At 51.1% G+C, this 23,770-nt stretch overlaps 1 protein-coding gene across 2 annotated transcripts in view; it reads left to right on the top strand.

The window, feature by feature from the left end:
- The window catches only part of LOC124483144 (mannosyl-oligosaccharide 1,2-alpha-mannosidase IA), a 98,497-nt gene that overhangs the window by 24,617 nt on the left and 50,110 nt on the right, over positions 1-23,770 (top strand). For both annotated transcript variants that reach the window (XM_047043441.1, XM_047043447.1), the window contains exon 2: positions 2,884-2,980. In XM_047043441.1, coding sequence (XP_046899397.1) covers positions 2,884-2,980 — 97 coding nt within the window. The remainder of the gene's footprint in view (positions 1-2,883; positions 2,981-23,770) is intronic.

Genomic DNA, 23,770 nt, shown 5'->3' with positions numbered 1-23,770 from the left:
TGGATCACCACGGCAGGGAAATAAAACCATGGGGGTTGAGGTTTTGTAGGTAGAACCGCAGGGTGAGGTTCTGTACTGTCTGCCATGCTGGGGTCCAGGGGCCTCATGTAGAAAGGATTGTGAAGCTTTCATACCAGAAGATGGCATACGGCCAAAACTCGAAAAGTACCTACACACAGAAATATTCACATGTATAAAACCGGTCGTACGCCAAGTCCTGCGCACATTTCCTTTATAAATCACAATCAACGTGAGATTGACCGCATGTGAACGAGCCACTGACCCCGCCTTGCTGCCTCCCATAAATGAATAAACAGATGGACTATAAATGCGCTCCTGAGGTCATTTCTTTATCTTTCTTTTCCTGCCAGAACTATGGTGTGGGAGAAGAGTAGCTATAGATCATTTTCAAATCAAAAAAACTTCTAAACCCTTGAAATAGGAAAAGTTTTTTTTTTCTCGGAAAAAGGAGATGATGTGTCAGAAGTATGGTGTCAACACTAGCTTTTTATTCCTTCAGTCTAAGGAATGAGTGTCTTGCAAGCGAGATTTCATCGTCAATACCAGTGGATCCCTGGATGCTGTCCCAGCATCAGTTTTCACATCCTCTGGAAGTGCTCCTGCCATAATCGTCAGTGTTAATCACTACCAGGTGATAAAGCATCCTTTGAAATGCTGTTCATTAATATTAGCCGTCCCAGTTTGAAAACATGTCCAGCTACTAAATATTCTAGCTGGACCACACTCCTACTCCATCCAGGAAGGGCACAGGAACAAATCAAAATGTAGTTGTATAGCCCTATTTACATCAATGTCATTGAGAGGTTGGGAAGGGAGATGGAGAGGGAGAGAGGAGATATATCCTCATCCTACTAGGTTGGATGGATCCTTCTGTTACATCATTAGAGATGAGATGCCCCTACCACCCTGTCAGTGAGCAGTACCTTACCCCTGGCCCTCAGTCCTGTCAGTGAGCAGTACCTTACCCCTGGCCCTCAGTCCTGTCAGTGAGCAGTACCTTACCCCTGGCCCTACCACCCTGTCAGTGAGCAGTACCTTACCCCTGGCCCTACCACCCTGTCAGTGAGCAGTACCTTACCCCTGGCCCTACCACCCTGTCAGTGAGCAGTACCTTACCCCTGGCCCTACCACCCTGTCAGTGAGCAGTACCTTACCCCTGGCCCTCAGTCCTGTCAGTGAGCAGTACCTTACCCCTGGCCCTCAGTCCTGTCAGTGAGCAGTACCTTACCCCTGGCCCTACCACCCTGTCAGTGAGCAGTACCTTACCCCTGGCCCTCAGTCCTGTCAGTGAGCAGTACCTTACCCCTGGCCCTCAGTCCTGTCAGTGAGCAGTACCTTAACCCTGGCCCTCAGTCCTGTCAGTGAGCAGTACCTTACCCCTGGCCCTACCACCCTGTCAGTGAGCAGTACCTTACCCCTGGCCCTCAGTCCTGTCAGTGAGCAGTACCTTACCCCTGGCCCTCAGTCCTGTCAGTGAGCAGTACCTTAACCCTGGCCCTCAGTCCTGTCAGTGAGCAGTACCTTACCCCTGGCCCTACCACCCTGTCAGTGAGCAGTACCTTACCCCTGGCCCTCAGTCCTGTCAGTGAGCAGTACCTTACCCCTGGCCCTCAGTCCTGTCAGTGAGCAGTACCTTACCCCTGGCCCTCAGTCCTGTCAGTGAGCAGTACCTTACCCCTGGCCCTCAGTCCTGTCAGTGAGCAGTACCTTACCCCTGGCCCTCAGTCCTGTCAGTGGGCAGTACCTTACCCCTGGCCCTCAGTCCTGTCAGCTGACTACAGCTGTGTTATGATTGGTACATTCCTTTGGTGTGAGAACCCAAAGTTATTATTACCCATAATGCATTACCGGTTTACTGTTTAGATTTTTTGTTTATCTGTATGTAGTTATTGTTCTTTTTCTCCGGAAGTGTGTGCATGTATGTTTGTGTGTGTGCAGGATGCGGGTGGATAGCGAGCCAACACCTTGATACCAACATTACAGTTATTTGCATAATATTCATTTAGCACACGCTTCTTTAAGGAGAAGCTCATAGAAAGTACAGTAGAGGATCAGAAGTTTGTACAGACACAGTGTAAAGTAACATATCAGCTACCAGACACAGTGTAAAGTAACATCTCACCTACAAGACACAGTGTAAAGTAACCACATATCAGCTACCAAAGACAGTGTAAAGTAACCACATCTCAGCTACCAGACACAGTGTAAAGTAACCACATCTCAGCTACCAGACACAGTGTAAAGTAACCACATCTCAGCTACCACATTCCTTACAAAACATTAGAGCAAAAACAGACCTGTCAACAACCCAAAAATAGTTTATTCAGCTGTTGGTAAAACAAGAGTTTTTGTGTAAAACATCTGGTCTTTGGTGCTTTGGACTGTGGACGTTGAGACATGAATTTCTGTGTTTGACGGATATCAGCTGCCGTCAGATTGGGCTGAGCTGAGCAGTCTGCAGGATTATATCAACTGCCGTCAGATTGGGCTGAGCTGAGCAGTCTGCAGGATTATATCAGCTGCCGTCAGATTGAGCTGAGCAGTCTGCAGGATGGAGCAGATGAGCTGAGCGGTCTGTGTGTGATGACGACAGGCTTGTTTTGGGTTAGGGTTAGGGGGGGTGGGGGGGGGGGCCTTGATGAGCTGTGCGGTCTGTGTGTGATGACGACAGGCTTGTTTTGGGTTAGGGTTAGGGAGGCGATGAGCCTTGATGAGCTGAGCGGTCTGTGTGTGATGACGACAGGCTTGTTTTGCAGCAGAAATAAAACATCTCTGGCATGGCCAGCCTAACTACAGTTGCTGTGGGAACCAGGTTGGTATGGGTACCAGATGGGTAACCTCTGTGTCCTGTGTTGTTTCCAGATGATGAAGTTCGCATGGGACAACTACAAGCAGTACGCCTGGGGGAAGAATGAGCTCCGCCCACTGACCAGGAACGGACACATCGGGAACATGTTTGGTGAGTCAGTTAGGAACCCTCCTAACCTTTAACCCGGAGATAAACGGAACACCTCACACATTCTAAAAGCTTCTGCAGATTCTGTGCTGTAGTTCTACAACCTTCAGAGGCTTCTTCAGAAAGGCTTTGTGATGTGAATGTCTGATGTCCGTCACATTTGTCATTGGTTTGGGTTTAGGTCAATGAAAGATTTTTGTGAGTTTGGGAGCGAGTGGCAGTGAGAAAGGAAAGCAGGTCTCTTGCGTGTGAGTGTGGGAGTGTGATCTCCATTGTCTTTGCTCATTCCATCAACTATTTTCCTCGCTCAGTGTAACCTAGCAACCAGGTCTGCTTCCTCCTCCTGTCCCTAGCAACCAGGTCTGCTTCCTCTTCCTGTCCCTAGCAACCAGGTCTGCTTCCTCTTCCTGTCCCTAGCAACCAGGTCTGCTTCCTCTTGTTCCTAGCAACCAGGTCTGCTTCCTCCCCCTGTCTCTAGCAACCAGGTCTGCTTCCTCCTCCTGTCCCTAGCAGCCAGGTCTGCTTCCTCTTCCTGTCCCTAGCAACCAGGTCTGCTTCCTCCTCCTGTCCCTAGCAACCAGGTCTGCTTCCTCTTCCTGTCCCTAGCAACCAGGTCTGCTTCCTCTTGTTCCTAGCAACCAGGCCTGCTTCCTCCCCCTGTCTCTAGCAACTAGGTCTGCTTCCTCCTCCTGTCCCTAGCAACCAGGTCTGCTTCCTCTTTCTGTCCCTAGCAACCAGGTCTGCTTCCTCTTGTTCCTAGCAACCAGGTCTGCTTCCTCCCCCTGTCTCTAGCAACCAGGTCTGCTTCCTCCTCCTGTCCCTAGCAACCAGGTCTGCTTCCTCCCCCTGTCTCTAGCAACCAGGTCTGCTTCCTCCTCCTGTCCCTAGCAACCAGGTCTGCTTCCTCCTCCTGTCCCTAGCAACCAGGTCTGCTTCCTCTTTCTGTCCCTAGCAACCAGGTCTGCTTCCTCTTGTTCCTAGCAACCAGGTCTGCTTCCTCCCCCTGTCTCTAGCAACCAGGTCTGCTTCCTCCTCCTGTCCCTAGCAACCAGGTCTGCTTCCTCCCCCTGTCTCTAGCAACCAGGTCTGCTTCCTCCTCCTGTCCCTAGCAACCAGGTCTGCTTCCTCCTCCTGTCCCTAGCAACCACGTCTGCTTCCTTCTCCTGTCCCTAGCAACCAGGTCTGCTTCCCCCTCCTGTCCCTAGCAACCAAGTCCGCTTCCTCTTGTTCCTAGCAACCAGGTCTGCTACCCCCTGCCCTTAGTAACCTGTTCTGCTCTCTCCTGCCCATAGCAACCTGTTTTAGCTAGCATTTTGCTGGTTCCTTAGCGACCTGGTCTGGTTCCCTAGCAACCTGGTCTGGTTCTGGTGTGGCCAGTGCTGGTCTGGCTCTCTGACTTGGGAGGGGTAAACCCTGACCCTGAAGAAGCTCCTTATCAAAGGAGGTGTGTATGTGTGTGTGTGTCTGGGGGTGTCTGTGTGTGTGTGTCTGGGGGTGTCTGTGTGTGTGTGTCTGTGTGTGTCTGGGGGTGTCTGTGTGTGTGTGTCTGTGTGTGTGTGTGTCTGGGGGTGTCTGTGTGTGTATGTACAAACTGAGGTGTACTTTAGTTGACAAACTAAAGTGTGTAATCGTTTCCCTATTGTTCACTATAGGAGATGAAACAGACAGCCTGTTAAATATAGACTTTCAGATAAACAAGAAAGATAAAGTTCATGCTGGTCTTAATTATACGGAGCTAATTACCGTTATGTTCCGATGTGGTAATAACACTGGCAGACTCTGAGGGTCACAGGTCACCATACTTCTACTGGTCCACAGCTCCCCTTTTATCTGTTAATTGCTGTCTTTATCTGAGTAACGCAATTAGTGTGTGTGTGTAAAACAACCCGTGTACACAATCAGATAGACAGCAGGCCATGAGAACTAGCCATTTATCTGTAGCAGCGTTTATATAAAACGAGCTTGTTCTTTCAAGTTCCGGGCGAGAGGAGAGCTTGCCACTAATCCCATGAGCGTATGAGTTTCCATTCCACTGGAAGCCAGCGCAGTCCTCCATTACAGAGCTGGCTCTGGGGAGGGTGGAGGGGAGGGTGGGGGAACAGGGGGGAAGCCAGGTATGAAATTGTCTGCTGTGTTCTTTAATTTAATCCCCATAAACAGAGATGGTGCAGATTGGATTGGGCGTTAGCCTGCTTGTCAGAAGCATGTCACTATACTGACAGTAGCTGGAACATCACTCCCACAACAACACCTGCTCTGCTCTGCTGCCTCCTCCTCTCCTCCTCCTCTCCTCTTCCTGCTTTGCTCTGCCTCCACCTCCTCCTCTCCTCCTCCTCCTGCTCTCCTCCGGCTTTCCTTCTCCTTCTACTCCTCCTCCTCTCCTCCTCCTGCTTTACTCTGCCTCCTCCTCTCCTCCTCCTGCTTTGCTCTGCCTCCTCCTCTCCTCCTCCTCCTCTCCTCCTCCTGCTCTCCTCCTGTCCTCCTCCTCCTCTCCTCCTCTCCTCCTGCTCTCCTTCTCCGCCTCTCCCTTTCCCACCCCTCCTTTCCTCTCCTCCTCCTCTGTTAGTCCCTCTCTCCTTTTCTAACTTCACCCTTCTCATTTCCTGTCTACTCCTCCTCTATCTCTCTGTTTCTTAAATATGTATCTGTCTCCTAAAGAAGACTGCTCTAATCGTTTCATTATAATCTGAAAGAGTATGATGAACGATATATCCTAATATGAATATATCATTAAGCAGCATGTGGAATATTAACACAGCTCAGTTGATTAAATGATAGATACTCCAGCACGTTTCATTTTGCCGCACATGGCGAGCTGGATCAGATCTGGTCTCAGGCCAGCAGGCGTCCTCCAAGTCCAGGCGCCGTGTGGGGCGTCGCCAGGCGCGTGGGGCGTCGTGGTGACGAAACGTGTTAGCTCTGAGCAGCGCGAAAAAGCCTGCCAGTCAAGGGAGGCTAATTGCTCGACGGGTTTTTAAAAATCTGTTTTGACTGCTTGCTCTGAACAATGAGTGATCTGCCAGCAGGGACAAATGAGAACCGCTGTTGACAAACTCAGGAGTGACAATGTGTACAGACAGCAGCCTGGGAAACCAGACGAGAACTAACACAGGAGAGGGAGAGGGAGGGGGAGGGGGAGAGGGAGGGGGAGAGGGAGAGGGAGAGGGAGAGGGAGAGGGAGAAGAAGAGATGGAGGGCTGAGGAGAGGGGGAGGGAGGGAGAGGGGAACAGGGTGGGAGAGGGAGAGGGTGAGAGAGGAGAGGGAGAGAGAGGAGAGGGTGGTAGAGGAAAGAGGAGAGGGTTAGAGAGGAGAGGGTGGTAGAGGAGAGGGAGAGAGAAGAGAGAGAGAGTAGAGAGGAGAAAGGAGAAGAGGGCTCAGCCCTGAGGTGTTATGCAGCTCTGAGGCGTCATGCAGCCCTGAGGTTACCCTGATGAGGCTCCAGGAGAGGGAGGGTGTGAGGAGACACAGGTCTGCTGGAACAGCTGCTGAGGTGTCCGGCTCCCCAGTGGAGCCCTCACTCTACGGGCTGGGGGTCTGGCCACGCCCCTCACCACTCTACGGGCTGGGGGGTCTGGCCACGCCCCTCACCACTCTACGGGCTGGGGTCTGGCCAAAGGGGGGAGGGAGGGAAGGAGAGAAGGAGAGAGAAAGAAAGGAAAAGAGGAATTTATGGAAGGAGAAATGAAGATATGGAAGGAGGGAGGGAGAAATGAAGATATGGAAGGAGGGAGGAGGAGGTTAGTATGGACCTACAAGCCCAAACACAACACATGACCAAAAGAAGATTGGAAAAAAAGAGCAGCGTTGCCCTGGTGATCCAACATGGCAGACTGCTCACATACCACAGATTCCTGCACCACATACTGCAAATATCAACCAATGAAAGACGAGGACAGGAAGAGTTCTGGAGAGTAAATATGTGCTCATTTATTCAGAATCATTTCAATGTTTCACTGCTGCATATCCATGACAACGTCGGACACTGTCTCCAGTGAAGGACCATCGCCACGGTGACCAGCCTGTATCCATCACTGTGGTGCTGTTTCACCATCACCATGGTGACCTGGATGACCATCACCATACTCCTGGTGAGAGAACACAGCCTGAGAACACAGCCCAACACGGCCAGGACCCTCCAGTTTAGCTGAACACGGCCAGGACCCTCCAGTCTAGCTGAACACAGCCAGGACCCTCCAGTCTAACCCAACACAGCCAGGACCCTCCAGTCTAGCTGAACACGGCCAGGACCCTCCAGTCTAGCTGAACACAGCCAGGACCCTCCAGTCTAGCTGAACACAGCCAGGACCCTCCGGTCTAGCTGAACACAGCCAGGACCCTCCAGTCTAACCCAACACAGCCAGGACCCTCCAGTCTAGCTGAACACAGCCAGGACCCTCCAGTCTAGCTGAACACGGGCAGGACCCTCCAGTCTAGCTGAACACGGGCAGGACCCTCCAGTCTAACCCAACACAGCCAGGACCCTCCAGTCTAGCTGAACGCGGGCAGGACCCTCCAGTCTAACCCAACACAGCCAGGACCCTCCAGTCTAGCTGAACACGGCCAGGACCCTCCAGTCTAGCTGAACATGGTCAGGACCCTCCAGTCTAGCTGAACACAGCCAGGACCCTCCAGTCTAGCTGAACACGGCCAGGACCCTCCAGTCTAGCCAGGCATCAGGCCTGGCCTGCTGAACGCTCTGGAAAACCTTTCCTCCTATCTCCTTACCTTGCTTCCTACCTCTCCATGACTCCTACTGTACCTTTCACTTCCTACCTCTCTCCATCCCCCTCCATCTCCCTCCAGCCTAACCCAGAGACTGGGTCTGTGGTTGTGCTGGTGAGAATACAATTTCATTAGTATTCAAAACATGATTTTGCCCCCTGTGTAGAAGATAGGTCTCCAGGGCTTCTGATCCTCATACAATGGATGTCCTGTGACCACTAATGGGATTTTCAACAGGCCTCTTTTTGGCAAAACCTCTATCTATGAATAGTCTTTCTCCTTCACTCTGCGGGATACCCTCCTGCCCTTTATCTGATCACTAGTTCGTCCTTTTAGCAGCTTTCCCTCTTCCCTTCCTCCATCATCCATCTTTCTCTCTCCTCACCTCTCCATCCTCCACCATCCATCTTTCTCTCTCCTCACCTCTCCATCCTACACCATCCATCTTTCTCTCTCCTCACCTCTCCATCCTCCACCATCCATCTTTCTCTCTCCTCACCTCTCCATCCTCCACCATCCATCTTTCTCTCTCCTCACCCCTCCATCCTCCATCATCCATCTCTTTCTCTCCTCACCCCTCCTCTTCTCACTCCTCCTCCTCTTTCCTCCACCCCATGTCTCTCCTCACCCCTCCTCCTCTCACTCCTCCTCCTCCTTCTACCACCCCGCATCTCTCTCTCCTCACTCCTCCTCCTCTCACCCCTCCTCTTCCAACTCCCTCCTCTCTGCAAAAGTTCTCCCCCCCTACTCTCCCTCGATTCTTCTCATACCCCCTCCTCCTTTTCCTCCTCCGCTCCCCGGAGATGCAATTAAAGAGCGCCAGGTCACTGCTTTTCTCCCACAATTGTCCCAGAATGCAAATCAGGCCAGAGCAGATGACATGAGGCGACCCCTTCACCTCTCCTCTCCCGGCGCATCCAGGGAGCGATTAAACCGAGCCCTTCAGTGGAGACAGAAATCAGCCCCCCAGAAGCACCAGGGTCTCCACCTGGAAGGGGGGGGCGGAGTAGGGCCTCTGATGGGCTGGAGGGGGCGGAGTGGGGCCTCTGTGTGGCTGGAGGGGGCGGAGTGGGGCCTCTGATGGGCTGGAGGGGGCGGAGTGGGGCTTCTGGTGGACTGGAGGGGGCGGAGTGGGGCCTCTGATGGGCTGGAGGGGGCGGAGTGAGGCTTCTGGGCGAGCGATGGTCCTGATGATGAATCTGAGTGTTATTATTTCCAGTTTGCCTCTGGTTCGGGTGACTGGGATGTCGTATAGAGCAGCGAAGATGTGTTCAGTCCAGGTGTGCAGAGACTGCAGTGGTTCTGAGAGGCTGGACGTGTGAATGAGGAGTACAGGTGTGAGGAAGTCTGTGTGGCAGTTTACATATGTGTGCACACACACAGCCATTCTCTGTTAGCGTCTCTGTCGACTCCCACATCTGCTCCGCTCCCGCTCACAGCTGCTCTGCAATGTCCCAGAGTGCTTTGCATCTGGTCTCCGTGGCAGCACCGGCGGGTGAAAAAGCCTGTTAGAAGGCTAGAGGGGCAGGTCTGGGCTTGGGGGTGAGGGGGGGCAGATTCTCTTTAGGGTTAAACTGAGAAATATGCAAATATGAACTTTCCATGACTGTGCCCTTACAGCCATCCCTATCACCCTCTATCACCCCTCTCTATCACCCCTCTCTATCACCCCTCTCTATCACCCCTCTTTATTACCCCTCTCTCCTCTCCTCCTTATCTCCACCCCCCCCCCCCCTCCCCCAGGGAAACCATTAAGTGTACATTCTGTGTGGAAGATATAATTTATATCCATAGCAACAGAGAAGGAGGGGTAACAGAGAGGGGTGTTAGAGAGCCCCCCCCCAGCGAGACACTGCCCCCCCCCCCACTCCCCCAGTGAGACACTGCACTTTGATGCTCAGCCAGTGAGGTAACACACATATCATCATAATTACTATGAAACATCTTCATCTTGTGTTAAGTGTCATCCTCTGGATGGCGGAGGGACACATGCTTCAAATACACACTCACACACACATACACACACACAGACACACACTATCTCACACACACTCACTTAAACACACACTATCTCACACACTCTCACACACTCTCTCACACACACAACACACACTCACACACAACACTCACACACAACACATACTCACTCAGACACAATGTTTGTGATGGCTTATGTTGGAGAAAGCCAATTCCAGAGAGCATGTGATTGATGTACAGCTCTCATTACTGTGTCTGACAAGGTATCTGGAGCTGGTTCCTGCTCCCTGTATCCCCGAGACCAGGGCCTGGTAGCACAGAGAGACCAGGGCCTGGTAACAGGGGAGAGACCAGGGCCTGGTAGTAGGAGAGAGACCAGGGCCTGGTAACAGGAGAGAGACCAGGGCCTGGTAGCAGGAGAGAGACCAGGGGCTGGTAGCAGGAGAGAGACCAGGGCCTGGTAGCACAGAGAGAGACCAGGGCCTGGTAACAGGGGAGAGACCAGGGCCTGGTAGCACAGAGAGACCAGGGCCTGGTAGCAGGAGAGACCAGGGCCTGGTAGCAGGAGAGAGACCAGGGACCAGGGGCCTGGTAACAGGAGAGAGACCAGGGACCAGGGGCCTGGTAACAGGAGAGAGACCAGGGACCAGGGGCCTGGTAACAGGAGAGAGACCAGGGACCAGGGGCCTGGTAACAGGAGAGACCAGGGCCTGGTAACAGGAGAGAGACCAGGGACCAGGGCCTGGTAACAGGAGAGAGACCAGGGACCAGGGGCCTGGTAACAGGAGAGAGACCAGGGGCCTGATAACATGTAGGAGGGTAGGAGCTAGCTAACCTTGGATGTAGGAGGAAAAGAACTAGCTAACCTAGCATGTAGGATAGAACCAGAAATGTGTGAGTTCAGTTCATTTCTGAGGTTCTGCAGTGAGAGAGGAGCAATTAGCCTTTGAGTTAGCATGTTGGCATTTTGGTATTGATCCAACATTTTGGCTTTGATCCAGCATGTTGGCTTTGAGCAGGCATGTTGGCTTTGAGCTAGCATGTTGACTTCAAACTAGCATGTTGGCTTTGAGCAGGCATGTTGGCTTTGAGCTAGCATGTTGACTTCAAACTAGCATGTTGGCTTTGAGCTAGCATGTTGACTTCAAACTAGCATGTTGGCTTTGAGCTAGCATGTTGGCTTTGAACTAGCATGTTGACTTCAAACTAGCATGTTGGCTTTAAGCTAGCATGTTGGCTTTGAGCTAACATGCTGGTGATAGCGGCAAAACCTCCTTTTGCAGTGGAGTTTAGTGAGGCAAGCCAGCAGAAGGAGTGAGCGAAGAGAGATAGCAGCAGATCATCTCCTGCTGTTGGCAGGTTTATTGCAGAGTTCGACCAAAGGCAGGTAAAATCTAGTGATGGGCTTTCAGTGCAACATAAACACCATTACAGAGACATTCAGAAACACTTAGATGTGATTGATGTTGAAGTAGTGATATCACTCAATGTTTTCTAACAGGAATAGACAAACAGGCACCAACTGTCATTGCCTCATGTGTTTCTTTGTAATCAAACGAATGCATCAGGACATTTTCAAACCGTTGAGGAAAAAGCTGATTGAGTTCAGACAGACATCCTCTCCTCCCCATCCTCTCCTCCCCATCTTCTCCTCCCCATCCTCTCCTCCTCATCCTCTCCTCCCCATCCTCTCCTCCCCATCCTCTCCTCCTCATCCTCTCCTCCCCATCCTCTCCTCCCCTGCCGTATCCTTCCTCTCTTCCTCATCCTCTCCTCCTCATCCTCCCCTCCTTATCCTCTCCTCCTCATCCTCTCCTCCCCATCCTCTCCTCCTCATCCTCTCGTCCTCATCCTCTCCTCCCCATCTTCTCCTCCCCATCCTCTCCTCCTCTTCCTCTCCTCCCCATCCTCTCCTCCCCTGCCGTATCCTTCCTCCCTCCTCCCCATCCCTCCCCCCTCCCCATCCTCTCCTCCTCATCCTCTCCTCCCCATCCTCTCCTCCAGTCTGCTCTGGTGTGGAGGCAAGTCCAGTCCAGTCTGCTCTGATGTGGAGGCAGGTCCAGTCTGCTCTGGTGTGGAGGCAGGTCCAGTCTGCTCTGGTGTGGAGGCAGGTCCAGTCTGCTCTGCTCTGATGTGGAGGGCAGGACCAGTCTGCTGTGGTGTGGAAGCAGGTCCAGTCTGCTCTGGTGTGGAGGCAAGTCCAGTCTGCTCTGATGTGGAGGCAGGTCCAGTCTGCTGTGGTGTGGAGGCAAGTCCAGTCTGCTCTGATGTGGAGGCAGGTCCAGTCTGCTCTGCTGTGGTGTGGAGGCAGGACCAGACTGCTGTGGTGTGGAGGCAGGTCCAGTCTGCTCTGGTGTGGAGGCAGGTCCAGTCTGCTCTGCTGTGGTGTGGAGGCAGGACCAGATTGCTGTGGTGTGGAGGCAGGACCAGTCTGTTCTGGTGTGGAGGCAGGTCCAGTCTGCTCTGCTGTGGTGTGGAGGCAGGACCAGACTGCTGTGGTGTGGAGGCAGGACCAGTCTGTTCTGGTGTGGAGGCAGGTCCAGTCTCCTGTGGTGTGGAGGCAGGAGCAGGACTAGTCTGCTGTGGTGTGGAGGCAGGACCAGTCTGCTGTGGTGTGGAGGCAGGACCAGTCTGTTCTAGTGTGGAGGCAGGTCCAATCTCCTGTGGTGTGGAGGAGGGTCCAGTCTGCTGTGGTGTGGAGGCAGGTCCAGTCTGCTCTGTTGTGGAGGCCATTTTTAACCTTGGTCTCTTCATCAGACTAAACCCTCCACTTCTTAGCTCATCTATTCGCTGGTGTGTGTGTGTGTGTGTGTGTGTGTGTGGGGAGGGGGGGGGTTCAGGCCATCAGTTGGTTCCAGTGTTCCTAAACGAGTCAATCTTACACATCCTAGAAATAGTAGAACATGTAAAGCATGAATTTTTTCTGTCCTCTGAGTCTCCTCCCCTCAAACCCACACACGTGCACACACATACACACATGCACACACAATTCATTTCAGTTTCTAGCGGTATTTTGTGCAGCGTATATATAATGCATTTGCATAAGTCCTTTAGAATTTCATTCAACTGAACCAGGGGTGTCAATCTCTCTGTTAGATAGACAGCAGCCCGTTATGCTTCCTGTCCTTAGAGGACATGATGTTTTCACCCTGACAGCAGAGGGCTGAGAGGAGGGGAGAGAGAGACCAGGAGAAGGGTTAGGAGCAGGAGATAGAGACCAGGAGAGGGCTGAGAGGAGGGGAGACAGAGACCAGGAGAGGGCTGAGAGGAGGTGAGAGAGAGACCAGGAGAGGGGTTAGGAGCAGGAGAGAGATGGACCAGGAGAGAGGAGAGGGCTGAGAGGAGGAGAGAGAGACCAGAGAGAACACTGAGAGGGGGAGAGAGAGCTGAGGTTTGCGGAGGTGGAGGAGGTTGGATGAGGGGGATGGAGGAGGCTGATGGAGGAGGCTTAATGAGGCTCCCCTCATGAAGGCTGCCCTCCTGTAAGGCTGCCCTCCTGTAAGGCTGTAAGGCTGTCCTCCTGTAAGGCTGCCCTCCTGTAAGGCTGTAAGGCTGCCCTCCTGTAAGGCTGTAAGGCTGTCCTCCTGTAAGGCTGTAAGGCTGTCCTCCTGTAAGGCTGTAAGGCTGCCCTCCTGTAAGGCTGTCCTCCTGTAAGGCTGTAAGGCTGCCCTCCTGTAAGGCTGCCCTACTGTAAGGCTGTAAGGCTGCCCTCCTGTAAGGCTGTCCTACTGTAAGGCTGTCCTCCTGTAAGGCTGCCCTCCTGTAAGGCTGTAAGGCTGCCCTCCTGTAAGGCTGTAAGGCTGTCCTCCTGTAAGGCTGTCCTCCTGTAAGGCTGTCCTCCTGTAAGGCTGCCCTCCTGTAAGGCTGTAAGGCTGTCCTCCTGTAAGGCTGTCCTCCTGTAAGGCTGTAAGGCTGTCCTCCTGTAAGGCTGTAAGGCTGCCCTCCTGTAAGGCTGTCCTACTGTAAGGCTGTCCTCCTGTAAGGCTGTCCTCCTGTAAGGCTGTAAGGCTGCCCTCCTGCAAGGCTGTAAGGTTGTCCTCCTGTAAGGCTGTCCTCCTGTAAGGCTGCCCTCCTGTAAGGCTGTAAGGCTGCCCTCCTGTAAGGCTGCCCTCTTGTAAGGCTGTAAGGCTGCCCTCCTGTAAGGCTGTCCTCCTGTAAGGCTGCCCTCCTGTAAGGCTGTAAGGCTGTCCTCCTGTAAGGCTGCCCTCCTGTAAGGCTGCCCTCTTGTAAGGCTGTAAGGCTGCCCTCCTGTAAGGCTGTCCTCCTGTAAGGCTGCCCTCTTGTAAGGCTGTAAGGCTGCCCTCCTGTAAGGCTGTCCTCCTGTAAGGCTGCCCTCTTGTAAGGCTGTAAGGCTGCCCTCCTGTAAGGCTGTCCTCCTGTAAGGCTGCCCTCTTGTAAGGCTGTAAGGCTGCCCTCTTGTAAGGCTGTAAGGCTGCCATCCTGTAAGGCTGTCCTCCTGTAAGGCTGTCCTCCTGTAAGGCTGTCCTCCTGTAAGGCTGTCCTCCTGTAAGGCTGCCATCCTGTAAGGCTGTAAGGCTGTCCTCCTGTAAGGCTGCCCTCCTGTAAGTAGGGATGTCACGAGAACCGATACTTACGGTACCTTCCGATGCTAAAATAACAAAACACCGACGATGCCCATTTTTTTGAAGCACCGTAAGTACCGTGAGCGCCGATGCCAGATGTTAGCATCGGTGCTGCGCCTTCAGGAGTGTTCCAGTCGACGTTTACATTCAGAAAAACAAGATAACAACTGCTGCTTTAGTGATCACCCTGCTTCGACTTGTTGACAAGAAAGGCAAAAAAAGTAGTTTGCGTTTGAGGCAGATGACCGTGGCGTTATAATTAATCCGCAGAGGCCATTATGCAAAAAATGCTACCGCAGTCTTCAGACCAAGGGGGAATACTTCCAATTTAGCTAAGCACCTGAAAGATCGTCATCTGGATTTGTTTAAAGATTTCAAGGCAAGTTCTGATTCAGTTCCAGAAGAGGCGCAGCACCGATGCTAACATCTGGCATCATACAAAATAAATCAATGTTTGTTGAAGTCGCGGCGAAATTCTGAATACATCCAAAGAATGCTCTTTTTCTGTTTGTTTAATCTGTCATACTAAAATACACGTTACATGATGTTTGAGATGGTGGGCACGTGTGTTACAATGGCTTATGTACATAGTTTAGGTTAGCTGTAGTTTTAACGTTACCCCAAAGCTTAGAAGGTAAATTCATGTCATGTTCATCTTGTTAGCTGAATGGCTTAATTGCACTTTATTATGTTGTGCTATGCTCTATTGCACATGTTTTGTATGTCTTTGTAGGACATTTAGCTATTTTTCAAATATTTTAAAGAAGTTCATGGTTCAAGTAGCCTACATGGAATCTTAGACAATCCTCTTTTTTTTTACCATGGTATCGAAATTGGCATCGAGAATCGTGTTATTTTAATGGTATTGGCACCGACTACTGAATTTTTGGTATCGTGACACCCCTACCTGTAAGGCTGTAAGGCTGTCCTCCTGTAAGGCTGTCCTCCTGTAAGGCTGTAAGGCTGTCCTCCTGTAAGGCTGTCCTCCTGTAAGGCTGTCCTCCTGTAAGGCTGTAAGGCTGTCCTCCTGTAAGGCTGTCCTCCTGTAAGGCTGCCCTCCTGTAAGGCTGTAAGGCTGTCCTCCTGTAAGGCTGTCCTCCTGTAAGGCTGTAAGGCTGCCCTCCTGTAAGGCTGTAAGGCTGTCCTCCTGTAAGGCTGTCCTCCTGTAAGGCTGTAAGGCTGTCCTTCTGTAAGGCTGTAAGGCTGTCCTCCTGTAAGGCTGTAAGGCTGTCCTCCTGTAAGGCTGTAAGGCTGCCCTCCTGTAAGGCTGCCCTCCTGTAAGGCTGTAAGGCTGCCCTCCTGTAAGGCTGTAAGGCTGTCCTCCTGTAAGGCTGTAAGGCTGCCCTCCTGTAAGGCTGTAAGGCTGCCCTCCTGTAAGGCTGTCCTCCTGTAAGGCTGCCCTAGACACAGACACACACACAGACACGGTCTGGGCCTCACTTCAGAGGAAAGGAGAAACCCACACAGCTGCCAGGAGCATCTGGCTCTCCTGGAACAACAAGAGGAGGGAGGGAGGGAGGGAGGGGGGGAGGGAGGGAGGGAGGGAGGAGAATGTGTGTGTCTGTGTACCTGTGTGTGTGTGTTTATGTGCACGTACCTGTGTGTGTGTGTGTGCGCGTGTGTACATACCTGTGTAAGTGTGTGTACACGTACCTATGTGTGCGTGTCTCCCCCAGGTGTGTGTGCAGTAGTGATGTGACGTGGCTTCCTCTGCACCTGACGACTGCTGCCCATCGACAGGTTTCCCGGGTTACCTAAACCCACTCTAATTGGCCGGGCTCCAGTAGAGCCCAGCTGGTGGTGATGAGAGGCTGACAGGAAGCAAATTCTGCTCTGTTTCCTGTCTACTCTCCTGCACCTGCCGCAGGCCCCAGGCACCCAATCACAGCCCTGCCTCCCCTGTCTCCTGGTGTCCCTGGTAACTGTGTGTACGAGAGAAACAACACAGTCCCCCTGTCTGTCTAGTCTGGTTACAATCACTGCTGTTTAACCCAGCAGTGCAGTGGCTGGACCAGGGACAGTGTTCATCTCCAGAAACTCTGTGTCATGGGGATGGGTATAGCTCAGTGGTAGAGCATGGGGATGGGTATAGCTCAGTGGTAGAACATGGGGATGGGTATAGCTCAGTGGTAGAGCATGGGGATGGGTATAGCTCAGTGGTAGAACATGGGGATGGGTATAGCTCAGTGGTAGAACATGGGGATGGGTATAGCTCAGTGGTAGAACATGGGGATGGGTACAGCTCAGTGGTAGAACATGGGGATGGGTATAGCTCAGTGGTAGAACATGGGGATGGGTATAGCTCAGTGTTATAGCTCAGTGGTAGAGCAGGGATGGGTACAGCTCAGTGGTAAGGTATGGATGTGTTTGTTCATGTGTGTTCACAGCATGAGTACATGATGGTGTATGTGTACAATGTGTGTCTGTAAATAGTATGTGTGTGTGTGCGCAGACACTGCTGCACGTTATCTGTCTTTCTATCCTTGCTCAGACTCCTCAAAATAAACAGGAATTAATCTTCAATTACCATCTGGATCCCAGGCAGAGCAGAGTACATTTACTGGGGATAACAGTGTGTGTGTGTGTGTGTGTGTGTTGGGGGGGGGGGGGGTCTAAAATTAGCCTGCCACCAACCTCCTGCATCCAGATATTAATGTGTGGAGAAGATGCAAATGAGAAGCTGTGATTGGCTGCTGGCCGTGCCTGGTGGGGGAGACAGCAATGACACATGCTGACTTCCTCCCCCCAGGCGGGGGCGTGGCCTAAATTCCCCCACAGGCTCTCTGATTGGCCCCCGTGTGTTCAGCATCTGACCCACTTCCCTCTTCAGGATTAAATATTTTATCATATTTCCTCCGAGTTGCAGTTTTTGAATTTCCCTCCGAGGCTGTATTCATTGTTTGGTTTCCAACAGAAATGTGAAGAAACACAGGATCTAGCGTTTAGTGTTTGGTGTGTGACCACACTGGACCGTCCCTCCTTCTACCCCTCCCTCCCTCCTTCTCTTCTTCCCTCCCTCCGTAACTCCCTCCCTCTCACTCTCTCTTTCTCTCTCCCTCCCTCCTTCTCTTCTTCCCTCCCTCCGTAACTCCCTCCCTCTCTCTCTCACTCTCTCTTTCTCTCTCCCTCCCTCCTTCTCTTCTTCCCTCCCTCCGTAACTCCCTCCCTCTCTCTCTCACTCTCTCTTTCTCTCTCCCTCACTCCTTCTCTTCTTCCCTCCCTCCCTGTCCCTCCCTCCTCTCTCTCACTGCCTCCTCCCTCACTCTCTCTCTCCCTCTGTCCTTCTCTCCCTCTGTATCTTGCTCATGGCTAATGGACAGTTCTCTCTATCTCTCTACACCTTCTCTCAGTCTCTCTCTCCATTGCTGTCCTTCCCTATTTCTATCTCTCTATCGCCCTCTTTCTTTCTCCCACTCTGTTGCATTCTATCTCTCTTTTTATCTCTCCCTCCCTCACACTATCGCTCTCCCTCCGTCCTTCCCTCTCTCTCACTCTCTCTCTCCCTCAATCTGTCTCCCTCCATCCATCTCCCTCTCTCACGCTATCTCTCCCTCCATCTCCCTCTCTCTCCCTCCATCCTCCTCTCTCTCTCTCCCTCCATCTCTCTCTCTCTCTCTCTTTCTCTCTCTCTCTCTGTCTCTCTGTCACACACTCTCTCTTCCTCAGTCTGATGAGTCAGTAAACATTTCTCTCGGGACATAATCTATTAGACGCAGACACAGAAAGCCTTTTAAGCACTTTTCTGTGTACAGTAAATCACATTTTAGATTAGAGTTGAAGATATGGTGCTTGGAGAGTTAGGTTAGGTCCTGAGTTGAGACCAGAGTGACAGGGTTAGGTCCCCTGTCCTGAGTGAGACCAGAGTGACAGGGTTAGGTCCCCTGTCCTGAGTGAGACCAGAGTGACAGGGTTAGGTCCCCTGTCCTGAGTTGAGACCAGAATGACAGGGTTAGGGTCCCCTGTCCTGAGTGAGACCAGAATGACAGGGTTAGGGTCCCCTGTCCTGAGTGAGACCAGAGTGACAGGGTTAGGTCCCCTGTCTTGAGTGAGACCAAAGTGACAGGGTTAGGTCCCCTGTCCTGAGTGAGACCAGAATGACAGGGTTAGGTCCCCTGTCCTGAGTGAGACCAGAGTGACAGGGTTAGGTCCCCTGTCCTGAGTGAGACCAGAATGACAGGGTTAGGTCCCCTGTCCTGAGTGAGACCAGAGTGACAGGGTTAGGTCCCCTGTCCTGAGTGAGACCAGAGTGACAGGGTTAGGTCCCCTGTCCTGAGTGAGACCAGAGTGACAGGGTTAGGTCCCCTGTCCTGAGTGAGACCAGAGTGACAGGGTTAGGTCCCCTGTCCTGAGTGAGACCAGAGTGACAGGGTTAGGGTCCCTGTCCTGAGTAAGACCAGAGTGTGTGAGCAGAAGACTTGATCTCTGTTGTTCCTGCCTGTACATCTTCTTGTATCTATAACTGTATGGCTCTTCTTTTTACTATTTGACCACTGTCATATTGTACACATTTCATAAAATCATTTATTAGAATTTGTTTTTTTTATCTTACTTTAAATATCTTGGGCCCATATTTTGACAATCTGAAACTTAGTATCAAAACGCAAAGCGCGAGTAACTTTGTGGGCGGGACTCTAACTTGGTTGCTATTTTTCCGGCGGGATAAATGACTCTGTGCCTGGCGCAAATCTAAAAAGGGTTTGTCTGAAGTAGCTACATTGCTAATGGGTGTGGTTTGGGCGTAACGTGCAATAAACCAATCAGAGCGTCATCTCACATTCCCTGAGCAGGCGCACTAGTTACATGGCGGATTGCTATTTTAACGGCAGATTTGCCAGGCGGACGTCAGGAGCGGTTCACACCCGAGGAGACCGACGTTCTAGTCAGGGCCGTAACAGATAGAGAAGTGACATTGTATGGGAAAGGCAGAGCAGTTTTCCTTTTCTCATTTCGCTAAATTGCCCGTTCACGTGTGACGGACATGAAACAGACGTGGTCTGCTCATTCAATTTCTTATTAAATATATATATAAATTGTTATATTTTTTAATTGTTTCGTTCTTAAAATTAGTTTAACTATTGTACTTTTTACTTAATTTAAGACCCGTATATGTTTAATGTTTGCACCTTCCTGCCACAGTAAATTCCGTATTTGTGTAACATGGGCTATATGGCGAATAAACCGGATTCTGATGGAGATGCGAGAAACAAACACACCATAAATCAAAACTATGTAACGCAGCTTTGCAGAAAGAAGACCCTGGCCTCGCCAGCAGTGCGCACGGACCAAGCTTGCGCTCTTAAAATAATCAGAATAACGCGCCATTGACTGTAGACCACGTTTTTCCTGGTCAGTGGCGGAAATTGTTTTTCTGAAACTGCAAAATAGCACCAGGAAACGTTTGCGGCGGAACACGCCTCCTTTGCCGCTGAACCGCCCACGGGAGCGCAAAGTCATTTCGATGTGCGTCTGTGGAGGGAAAAGTCTGCTTTGCGTCGAGTGCAAACTAGGAATGACACCTGCATCATTGACTAAGTCAATTGTGCTTGGTGCAAGATCGGGCCCCATGTATTTTATATTATGCCTTTACCTACAGTATTTATTTGATCTTTCTTTGTATTTATACTTACCATGTTTACTGTTATGCACCAACCTACCAAAACTTAGGCACACTTCCTTGTATCTGTAAACTTACTTGGCAAATAACTAGATTCAGATTCTGAGGAAATCATGTGACTGTGGAACCACAGGCTGTAGTTTGTCTTGCTGGAGAAAAGGAGGAGAGGGAGGAAGAGGGGGGATGAGGAGGGAGGTGGAGTATTGGTGAAGGTTAACATATTTACAGGCGAGATTCATCCCCACTAGTTGTTTATAAACAGTCCACATCAAGTCTGTCCATCAGTCCCTTCAGAAACACTAACCTGAGGATTGATTTCCCCCACTGCAGAAAGTCATCATTGATTTATGACCACCCTGTTGTCTTCCTCTCATTTAACGTGCACCCCCCACACATCTCTCTCTCATCCCTTTCCCTCCTCTCTCTCTCTCTCTCTCTCTCTCTCTCTCTCTCTCTCTCTCTCTCCCTCTCCTCTCTCTCCTCCCTCTCCTCTCCTCTCTTTCTCTCCTCCCTCATTCTCTCCTTCCTTCTCTTCCTTCTCTCCTCTCTCTCTCCTCACCCTCCTCCCTCTCTTCCAGGGGAGTGTCTCACCCACGTCCTCACACAGCCTCTAACCTCGCCTCCCTCCTCAGCCTCTAACCTCGCCTCCCTCCTCAGCCTCTAACCTCGCCTCCCTCCACAGCCTCTTCTCCCTCCTGGCTAATGAGCTGCTTTAACGTCAACACCAAGTTTACGGGTCACACAGTCAGAGGTCACAAAGGCGCCGCAATTAATGCCACTCCGAGTTGATCAGGATCACCTTGACAACCCAATGCGAGGCTGGTTCACTGAGAACATTGTTACACTTTTAGTTGTCATCTGTTCAATGTTAAACCTGCGGTGTTAATGAGACAAGACGGCTGCTGAGATGAGTGTCTGTCCACGTCTTGTTGTGGATTCATATCTTGTTCAGTTTCTAGTCTAATTCCAAGTTCAAGTTCACTGGCTCTTCAGATGAAATAACACAGAGTTCTTAGCAGTTTCAAACACGTAGCAGCTTTAACTCCAGATCAAAGCAGCGGGACATAGCTTCAGGCCTGTGGCCAAACTCTCTCTCCCAAGTTGGGTGTTTGGTTCACTTACATGTTCCAACCCCCTCCTTTGCGAACCTATCTCACATTCTCACAAATTCCTGACATCATCATTGGTCATATTTCCCATTGGATCTTTGTTCTAGAAAGAACAAGCCCATTTACATTAATGCTGATGTTGCATAGGTCGGGGATTTCTATTCTAGAACTGTACTCAGGCTTAACCTACTACACCTTGGTTTGTCACAGCATTGCATCATCAACCTCACTCAAAGTTTAATTCACCTGCAATTAACCTCAGAAAACCTTCTACTGGACCTAGTGGTGATCAGAGCAGGTGAGCTCAGGTGGTGATCAGAGCAGGTGATCAGAGCAGGTGATCAGAGCAGGTGGGCTCTGGTGGTGTTCAGAGCAGGTGGGCTCTGGTGGTGATCAGAGCAGGTGAGCTCTGGTGATCAGAGCAGGTGGGCTCTGGTGGTGATCAGAGCAGGTGGGCTCTGGTGGTGATCAGAGCAGGTGATCAGAGCAGGTGGGCTCTGATGGTGATCAGAGCAGGTGATCAGAGCAGGTGGGCTCTGGTGGTGATCAGAGCAGGTGATCAGAGCAGGTGGGCTCTGGTGGTGATCAGAGCAGGTGATCAGAGCAGGTGATCAGAGCAGGTGATCAGAGCAGGTGAACTCTGGTGGTGATCAGAGCAGGTGGGCTCTGGTGGTGATCAGAGCAGGTGATCAGAGCAGGTGGGCTCTGGTGGTGATCAGAGCAGGTGATCAGAGCAGTTGATCAGAGCAGGTGATCAGAGCAGGTGAGCTCAGGTGGTGATCAGAGCAGGTGATCAGAGCAGGTGGGCTCTGGTGGTGATCAAAGCAGGTGATCAGAGCAGGTGGGCTCTGGTGGTGATCAGAGCAGGTGATCAGAGCAGGTGGGCTCTGATGGTGATCAGAGCAGGTGATCAGAGCAGGTGAGCTCTGGTGGTGATCAGAGCAGGTGAGCTCTGGTGATCAGAGCAGGTGATCAGAGCAGGTGATCAGAGCAGGTGAGCTCTGGTGATCAGAGCAGGTGAGCTCTGGTGGTGATCAGAGCAGGTGAGCTCTGGTGATCAGAGCAGGTGAGCTCTGGTGGTGATCAGAGCAGGTGGGCTCTGGTGGTGATCAGAGCAGGTGATGTATATTTGTGATGTAGTCTAGTTCCTTCAGAGACACTCTACTCCCTCTGAGGCCCCTGGCTAACTTCTTTCTGCAGTCCTACGGGCTTTTCCTAATACACATCTCAACGTTTCATATGATAACTACGTGTAATATAGATATATAGATGTTTTATAAACGTTTAGCAATACTCTATCATACATTACCTGCTGACCCAACATGGTCTTCCTCAGTCTGACAGCCCAGTTGTGCTGACCTGCCCACTGTCATCAGCTGTACTGCAGTTAGAAATGTTTCCCTTTGTTGATGCTGTGCATGACTGCGGCTGCCTCCATGAAAGATGTGAGAGAGTGTGTGTATGTGTGTGTGAGAGAGTGTGTGATAATGTGTGTGAGAGAGTGTGTGTATGTGTGTGTACGTACCTGTTCACAGGTCTGATCACTTCGTGGAGTAGAACTTATCCCTTGAGGTGGATAACCAAAATGTTTCTAGACTGTGTGCGTGCGTATTTATTTGTGTGTGTGCGTGGGTGTGCGTGCGTATATATTTGTGTGTGTGTGTGCGTGTGTGCGTGTGTGTGGGTGCGTGCGTGTGTGTGTGGGAGCAAGGCCAGTGATGTTGAAGCTCACACACACAGATGTGAGAGAAGTGATTGATCATGTGGATCCAGACTCTAACACATCCTACCCAACTCCTCCACTGCCTGCCTGCCTGCCTGCCTGCCTGTCTGCTGACAGCTTTGATGAATGACCCTGGCATATAGCTTTATATGCACCCTCTTCACACACACCCATGCACACACACTCATGCACACACACATTTACCGCACGCATAAACATGTACAATGCAACATCACCTGAGTAGCTAAACAGTCTAATTCATGTATGTGTTAACATGAATGTTAATGAGATTAGCTCTATTGTGCTTCACTGAACTGCATCAGTCCAAATCTAGATTAGAACCTTCAAGTAGTTGTGCTTCAAGCTTCCATATTCCCACAAACCTGCACTGATTGGTTGGCAGTGTGTGCGTGTGTGATTGGTTGGTAGTTTGTGTGAGAGAGTGTGTGAGTGTGTGGCCCCCTGCTGTGCCCAGGCTTGATGGCTGACTGACCTGCTCCTCAGCCCACCTCCTGCTCTGGTCTGCAGGAACAATCCTCTCTCCGTCGCCCTGGTAACACCCGCCCGTATCCTCCTCTCTAATTGGCCATGCCAGACCTCCACTCCTCAGCTTGAGGTAACGGCTCTGGTGGATGTTGGTGGTATTGCATTTCAGAATCAATGGAAGTCTAAGGAGCTAATACCCCTCAAAATCTTTTTTCAGGATATAATTTTTTGTTTAGAAATTTGAATTCTTAATTGAAAAGGGGAGGCAAAAGAAATACACACTGCTGGGTGTTATATTTTTAGAAGTCGCCTTTCTGTTCTAAAAAAACTTTTAAAATGTAATTGACGTCATAGATATTGTACGACCAGAGCTACTGCTTGACGGCAACCTCTGGTTACTTCCACTTTACTCTCGAGGCATCGACAACACAGCTGACAGGTTAGGCTCTTCCTGTCAATACACATGCTAGAAAGAGTTTTGGCTTGCTAATGTTGTTGCTAATTTTGGTAATGCTCTGACATTCTGGTTCTGCTTCGGATGCCATCAAGCGGGATCTCTGGTCGTAGTCAGTCCTTCA

The sequence above is a fragment of the Hypomesus transpacificus genome, chromosome 2, assembly GCF_021917145.1.
Source record: "Hypomesus transpacificus isolate Combined female chromosome 2, fHypTra1, whole genome shotgun sequence".
NCBI lineage: Eukaryota > Metazoa > Chordata > Actinopteri > Osmeriformes > Osmeridae > Hypomesus > Hypomesus transpacificus.
This window is presented reverse-complemented; position numbering and strand designations above follow the sequence as displayed.